Raw genomic sequence first — 8,109 nt, forward strand, 5'->3', positions numbered from 1 at the left:
CTTTCGAAGCGAGTTAGTGACGCGGCGTTGGTGGCACAAGACCAAAGCTAAAGACGCTGCGTCTGTGACGCTTAGTTTGTAAGGCTACCTTTAAGGCTGGTTTTAGTGTCACGCGGACCGTCAGTGCGGATCGCTCCGCTCCGAACCAGCCTAAGGGTTACCTATTTTTCTTTGATGTGCGGATACCTATGGCTAAACCTAGGCGCAGACCATCGACATCGACGTTTAACTTGTCGATAGTTGGGCCCGATTCTAATTTGTATGAAGAATCGGCCGATACCAAATCGGTGTAGCGCACTTCCATACATGTTCATACTGATCAACAGCCCGATTCAACTATCAGCCAACTAAAAATCGGTGGTCTGCGCCTAGGCCAAGCCTATGGCGGATACTGGATACCTAAAAATCATGTGCATGTGGATTGAGTGATCCTTGCTTTAATCTTAACAAAAATCACTCAATCCACATGCACATCTAAAAATCTCAGAGATTTTTGGTTCAAGAATCTTTGAAAAACTTTCTTTGTCTTCCAAAACTAACGTCACACTCTTCTGGCACACACTAAAAAACAAATCACACGTCATTCGGCTCAAAATCTGTCAAGTGTTGGTAAAAATGAAAACGAGAGTTTCGAGGTAGAAAAAGGCACATGAAACCTAGCAAAATTGAGAAAACACTGGACTTTCTGAAGGGGTACACACAAATTGACAAGATGAAGGTGTGGGACAAGTTACCGACGGTGATCAGCTGCTGCTTCTGCTGCTTCCTCAGAGCTGGCACTGTGATGATTGCTCTTGTTTCATTTGTGAGTAACAAACTTAATATTTTATCTTTTTATTCGTTTCGCTCTTGGCAGAGCGGTCGTGGTCACGTTGAGGCGTTGTGTACAGCGGTTGTAGAGGCGGATATACATAATTCGTTTCATCCACGAAGACGCGCCCCACCAGTCTTCCGCTAATGTTTGAGTATTATCGGTACACGATAAATTATTCATGAGTGCACACGCACACTACAATCCTGACGCTCGGATTGCTCGGATCAAACTCCCCGTACCGGATTGCTCGGATCAAACTCCCCGGCGCGTCTTCGTGGATGAAACGATCTATAACAACTCTCCGCACGATCTCCCGCCATCTTTCTCTGTTGGCAGACTGTCTGGCAGATTATGTTGTTGTTGTTATTGTTTCAGCCGAAAGACGTCCACTGCTGGACAAAGGCCTCCCCCAAGGATTTTCACAAAGACCGGTCCTGCGCCGCTCGCATAGTACCTCCCGCGACCTTCACCAGATCGTCGGTCTACCTAGTGGGAGGTCTACCCACGCTACGTCTTCCGGCTCGTGGTCGCCACTCAAGAACTTTCCTGCCCCAGCGGCCATCAGCTCTTCCCCCCAAATGTGCCCCGCCCACTGCCACATGATTTTAGCGATTCTGCGGGCTATGTCAGTCACTCTGGTTCTCCTACGGATCTCCTCATTTCTGATTCGATCACGCAGGAGACTCCGAGCAAAGCACGCTCCATCGCCCTTTGGGTAACCTTGAGCCTTCTTATGAGGCCCCTTGAGCCTTCTTATAGTCTTTTTGAAATGCCTTAAACTGGTGATGTATTATGTACCTACCGGAATAAAATTTCCATTGAGCAGAGGAAAATGGTGACTGCGAATTGATTTTTTGGCCCTTTATGTTATGCAATATAGTAAAAACTCGTGTCTAGATATTAAAGAACATTCTCTATCTACATACAAGCTTTTCTCAGTTTGAAGCTAGGTATGTATTTTTATTTCATTGTGCTCTATATTTTTTAATTTCTTTACAAACGTTTTTAGATCGTCGGAGTGATCTTCGCTCCCAATGTCAACCACACCCCCGGCTTCTGGGACATGGGCGGCGTATTGTCAAACTACAGCTCGGCCACCGAGGGAGCCATACAGATGATCATGGGGATGGTATCCATCATGCTGTGTGCTGTCAGTGTGTTGCTTCTGACTGGGGCTTTATGTGTGAGTATGAAGATAACGGTTAGCCGTGTGGTTCCGGCAGAACAGAATAGAATCGTAGTAGAAGTAGAAGAATATACCTAGTAGAAGAGACCAGGGTGGTCTTTGCTTCTAGGTATATTCTTCTCTTATACACTCTTTTTGCCAATGTCGTAAAATGCAACTGAGGGACAAATTATGCAAATACTAGAACTAAAACATCTCATCAGCATGGGAAGTGTAGGTCAAATCTTCCATATGCCTCTGGTAAAAATAAACAAAAAAATAAAGAGGGTCATGCTCCTATAGTTGATGATTAACGTGTCTGGCTATTTACACTTCCTGTTTTCAAGTGCACTGTTCCTGAAGCTGAAGTTTTATTTCCTTCTAGTGCAAAGCAGCCTCTTGTGCAATAAATAAATAATACCCACCTTAAAAACATAACCCTTCTTCCGGCGCGGACTGGTAAAAAGAGATATGAACTAAGGAAAGTGCACACACTTCATTATGTTTAACGATAACGTACTTACTCTATTTGTCTAACGTCCGTATTTACAAATGATACTTGCTTAAGTGAAGCAGCAAATCGAACGCACAGCGTTGAATAAAGCTCTGTGATTGGTTTGTATGTCACCCTGTACGTCCACGCGCACTGTGAGACCTCATAGTAATGTTTGTGATTACGGGCGTAATTCTGATTTCGTGTATAATTTGTGTACGGAATAAACCCTTAATAATCAAGTTACATAAATAAAAGTCGCCCTATTTCCAACGGTTCCGACTAAATTTCCACTCTACTTAAACGTCGGTAATTTATTGTCTAAAGTGAACGAAGAAGCGTGTCCTAATACGTCTCCCAGTCACCTCTTAAAAAGGCATTCGGGTCAAGACGTCAGCACAGTGTAAAAAGATCAGTAAGATGAAAGAAGGTTGCTGTTATACGTTTGAACTTACGCCCGTGATCACAAATATTACAATAAGGTCTCACAGAGCGCGTGGACGCACAGGGTAATACATGAACCAATCACAGATCTCTATTCAACGCTGTGCGTTCGATTTGCTGCTTCACTTAAGCAAGCATTGTTTGTGAATACCGGCGTTAGTGACAGATGACGCCCGCATTGGTTGCAGGCAAGACTAATCTGTTGATTTATATTTCACCATACAAATATAGTAATTTACTAGCTTTCCGCCCGCGGCTTCGCCCGCGTGGAATTTTGTCTGTCACAGAAAAACTTTATCGCGCGCGTCCCTGTTTCAAAAACCGGGATAAAAACTATCCTATGTTCTTTCCCGGGACTCAAACTATCTCTATGCCAAATTTCATCAAAATCGGTTGCGAGGTTTAAGCGGGAAAGCGTAACAGACAGACAGACAGACAGAGTTACTTTCGCATTTATAATATTAGTTGGGATAGGAAGTAAATAGATAGTAATCAAAGCATCAACTTCTATCAACGTAGTTTTCAGATGAGTAGTCATTTTTATCTATTCTTACTCGTAAGTTAAAAATACAATATTTGACGTACTGGCTAGCAACTGGCGGAGAATGCTTTTAGCAGTAAGCCCACCTTTTGTATCAATTTCGTGCAATAAAGTTTATAAATTAATATCATGTTCTTTCAGTTTCATACACATATTGAATTCTCTCTTTTCGACTGTTAAACAAGATTCGAAATAATGCTACTAAATTAACTTATCTCTTTAAACTGTGGTTATAGTGTAGGTAAATGGATTTCTCTTACGGTTAAATTTAATTTAAAATCCTTTTTGGAGAGATTCTGAGATAATTTCACTGGATATTGTGTTACATTGTTAAAAGTTTTTTTATGAAAAATATCAGATTAAATGAAGAAATGTTTATTCTATGAGATCTTTATTATAGATGGGTGTTTGTTTCTCTTGATTTTACATCTGGATATTAAAAAGAAAGAAGGCTTTAATATAAAACGATATTGTAAAAAGAATTATAAAAAATTAGTTCATCATGTCATTTAGTCTTCACAAAGTACATCCTTCTCTAGTTTACCAGAGGCAAATAGAGTATTTGACCTACACTCCCGTGGATTATGGATTAGGGAGGTTAGCTAATATGAAATAATAATTACAACTAAACTAAAGCTAACTATAGGTCTAGTTCTTAACTCAGTGTCTGAGGTATAAGTGCCTATTCACTCTCGCCTTGAAAATGCCCGGATTATACTCTTCGGGAAAGACAGCAGCAGGCAGCGAATTCCAGTCCCTAGCTGTTCGCATTATAAAAGAGTCATCGAAAGGCTTAGTGCGAGCTGGTGGAATGCCAACAATATAGGGATGGTACGCTAACCTGCGTCTGGTTCCCCGATGACATATTATGACAGAGAATATAAATCTGTGATTCCGTGGAGGGTAGTTGAACGGGAAGCATGGTCGATCTGTTTTAATGGTTTCAATTTATTATTTAATGGACTTTAGTGTACAAAGGACATCATCCATTTTGGTCCAAAATCAAAAGTGCCGGCCAAAAAATAAAAGTGCTGTATTCTGATAGAATACGTCCGCCTTAGCATTTATTACTATGGCACCAAAGCTGTAGCACCACTGTGCATCGTAGTATTTGAGTTCTAATAATATATGAAACGGCTGACTTTGATCTCAAATACTACGACGCACAGTGGTGATACAGCTTTGGTGTCATAGTAACAAATGCTAAAGCGGACGTATTCTGTCAGAATACAGCACTTTTTTTTTATTGGCCGACATTTTTGATTTTGAACAAAAAATGTATGAATAGTCGATGACTTTTAGATCTCAAATACTCGACGCACAGTGGAGCTACGGCTTTGGTGCCATAGTAACAAATGCTAAGGCAGACGTATTCTGTCAGAATACAGCACTTTTTTTTGTTGGCCGGCACTTTTGATTTTGGACCAAAAATATATGAAACGTGGATGATGTCCTTTGGTGTTATTCTGTGTTCTAAAGTGCAGTGAAGTGATAAATCATAAAAAACATTGAAATAATTCGAATTTGAGCGCGCATCGAGTGTCGAGTGGGTTGTCGTATGAACAACCCGCTTTGGACCCGGTGGCGTCTTGAAACCTGCTTTCGGGCATACTTAACTCCACGGAATCCATGAAAAATCAATAGAACAGAAACACCCACGTTCTATTGATAACTATGTCAATTTTCACTCGACATTGGCAGAAATAAACCTCCCAGAGAGGTTTGGTTGCAATTAAAAAAAAAAAATCTGTAGAAGGAGATCTGAAGTCTCGCTAACGTTTGACGTTACAAAAACACCCTTTTGTGCCGCTCTATACCTCAGGCACTAACTGAGTTAAGCGCTACCTATTATAGTAAACTTTTTTAAGGCTTCCACAAACCAAACGCGGGTCAGAAGCAGTGCGGGTCAGTTGCAGCGCAGCTGAGGCACACTGAAAGCAGCGCAGTTTCAAAGCAGTTGCAACGCGGGCGGTTGTCAAAAAATTCAATATTCGAAAACCGCTTTCAACGCGCTGCTACCGCCCTGCGTCCGTTGTGTCATGATAATATGGCCGCCATAGTAATACAACAGCGCGGGCCCGCGTTCACGCCGCTTCTGTCCCGCACCCGCGCCGCCTCGTTTGTCGTTCGACAGTTGCAGTGCGGCGCGGTTGGAGCGCGGGCACGCGTTCAAAGGACAATGACCAAAAGTGGTCCAAATGTCCACCACTAATGAGACCTATATTGGCTTATAGTCCATTAAATAGAGATTAACTTTCAGTATGGGACCAAAAAAAAATAAGCTGTCAGTAAAAAGTTATGACTGTTTCAAAAATTGTAGTAGTTTACGCGCTAATCTCAGGAACTACCGGTTCGATTTGAAGAACTTTGAAGTGTGTCACACCACACTTCAAAGAGTTTCTTGTATTACAACTTGCGCGGGCCCGCATTCAAACTGCGCTGCTACTGCCCCGCGTTTGGTCTGCCCAAGCCTTTTATTGGTACCACATTTTCTTTCCAGAACCTTCCGATCCTGATCGAAGTGTACCAGTGGGGCGCAGCAGTTTACACAGCGGTGGTCGTGCTTCTCTACTTCATTCTCGCTGTGTTCTGTTTCTTCGTCCACACCAACTGCTACCTGGCTGGGGGGGCGTTGCTGGCGCTAATTATTTGTAATGTATTATGTGAGTATACAGGGTGTGCAAGAAAATGTACAGTTGACAGCACATCAGACTATACGTTTTTGTTGTTTTAATTAACTCTTTTACATTTATAAGATGCTGCAGTGTTTAGCTTCATATACTGTCGTCTGACACCCAAAGTAGCCAAAAATTCGCAAAACATCTTTGTTACAATTGGAATAAGGTTGTGTAATCAACCTTTTGGCCACTTTAGGTGTCACGACCGACTTGACTTTGACTGTACCAGTAGGGGTAGGTGTAGTAGGGAACTAAATGGGATTCAACAAGTTGCACCATGGGAGCGATATCGTAAAAGACTTGACATTTGTTTTTGTGTCAACTGGGTCAGATGACCTTATAAAGATTGCAGGAAGACGCTGGACGCGGCCGCTACCAACTGACCAATCTGGAAATACACTCGCGAGCAAAACTATGGAATCACTTACATGAAGTTGTTTCCACGCGAACATGTGTACTAACGAATTTGTTGGTAACAAAAAAAGTGGCACCATTTTAAAGATTAAACTTTTATCTTTAAATTGATACCAAATTCATTTAAATCACACAAGTATTTAAAAAGATATCCCGGCTGATGTGAAGAAGTAACGAAAAAGACATGTATGAACTGTTTGATACGTCGCGAGTTGCGGCCTATTTAGGCACGCTTATAAAAGCACGCGTTTTTAGATTTTTGCTTTCACACGTTGATTCATACACATCTCCGCTTCTTTTGACACTTTACCTTGGATTCTACACCTTCAGAAGCAGCACAAATCGTTGCACTATTGCAAGAAAGGCTCAGCCAGCGGGCTGTCGCACGTCCAGCGCCACATAAGCCAGTCCTGGGTTTCGAAAGTTTCAAGACGCTTTCGGGAGACTAGTGGCTTTATCCCGAAACCAAGTTCTGAACAGCGCCGGTGCACATCGCAGAGGGAAGACCGTTTTTTCATGTCAACCTCTCTATGAAATCGTCATTTGACTGGAATCGATGTCCATCAAGAGCTCAGAAATGTTCGTAAGATAGCTGTTAGCGAGTGGACAGTTCGTCTAAGATATAAGCAATAGAATTTGACTCCAAAAAGGCCTGCCACAGGCTCGAAACTGACGGCAGGTCACCGATAAGCACCCTTTCAATTTGCTCGTACAATTTTCGTTACTTCTTCACATCAGCCGGGATATCTTTTTAAATACTGGTGTGATTTAAATGAATTTGGTATCAATTTAAAGATAAAAGTTTAATCTTTAAAATGGTGCCACTTTTTTTGTTCCTAACAAATTCGTTAGTACACAAGTTCGCGTGGAAACAACTTCATGTAAGTGATTCCATACTTTTGCTCGCGAGTGTAGTTGGTGGAAGACGATCTGTAGCTGAAATGATGATAACATGATTTTTAGATGTTTTTCAGCTCCCAAAATAGGTATCTACTTAATTTCCAATGCCAAAAATGGGCTTCGTTAGCCCTTGTCTACCGTACGCTACATCTCCATAATGTTTTTCGTGCACACTTGCGACATGCGACAAGTCGCACTTATGTTCGTGCGATTAGTCGCATACTTGTAGAAACTGGTTCAATTGTTTCTCTTTTCCAGTGACCGTATACTTCATACTGGTGGCGAACAGTCTGAGAATATCGCTGCAGTTTTTAAACACGGAGATGCCCTTGTAACCATGTCACTGTGTCGTATTAGATATTATTATGTCAATAAAGTTTGGGATTGTGACCGTTTTAATGCATGTTTTATTTTTATTTATTTTTATCCACAACGAGGAAGCTCTTGGCCTGTTTCTCACCTGATGGTAAGTGACAATCAGGCCTATTTTATTATTATTTTATTATTAACGTTTAAGCAATCAAGCTAGGCAGTGCATGCCAAAACCTAGCCTCTGGTTAGAGGAACCCGTGATCCTGCAGTAGGTCTCAACTTTTAAATGACCTGATGATGATGGTGATAAGTATAATATAATAGGGATACCCCCTTGATAATTCATTA

The 8,109-nt window shown here is 41.6% G+C and overlaps 1 protein-coding gene across 1 annotated transcript; it reads left to right on the forward strand.

Annotated features, from left to right (window-relative positions):
• The first annotated feature begins 462 nt into the window (after window positions 1-462).
• On the forward strand, window positions 463-7,848 carry LOC135083836 (uncharacterized). The gene is made up of 4 exons (XM_063978580.1): window positions 463-805; window positions 1,824-1,997; window positions 5,958-6,120; window positions 7,708-7,848. Exons 1-4 carry the CDS (start codon window positions 650-652, stop codon window positions 7,782-7,784), a joined length of 570 nt encoding a protein of 189 aa, XP_063834650.1. The 5' UTR covers window positions 463-649; the 3' UTR covers window positions 7,785-7,848.
• The last annotated feature ends 261 nt before the right edge of the window (window positions 7,849-8,109 follow it).

The sequence above is a fragment of the Ostrinia nubilalis genome, chromosome 24 (assembly GCF_963855985.1).
Source record: "Ostrinia nubilalis chromosome 24, ilOstNubi1.1, whole genome shotgun sequence".
Classification (NCBI taxonomy): domain Eukaryota; kingdom Metazoa; phylum Arthropoda; class Insecta; order Lepidoptera; family Crambidae; genus Ostrinia; species Ostrinia nubilalis.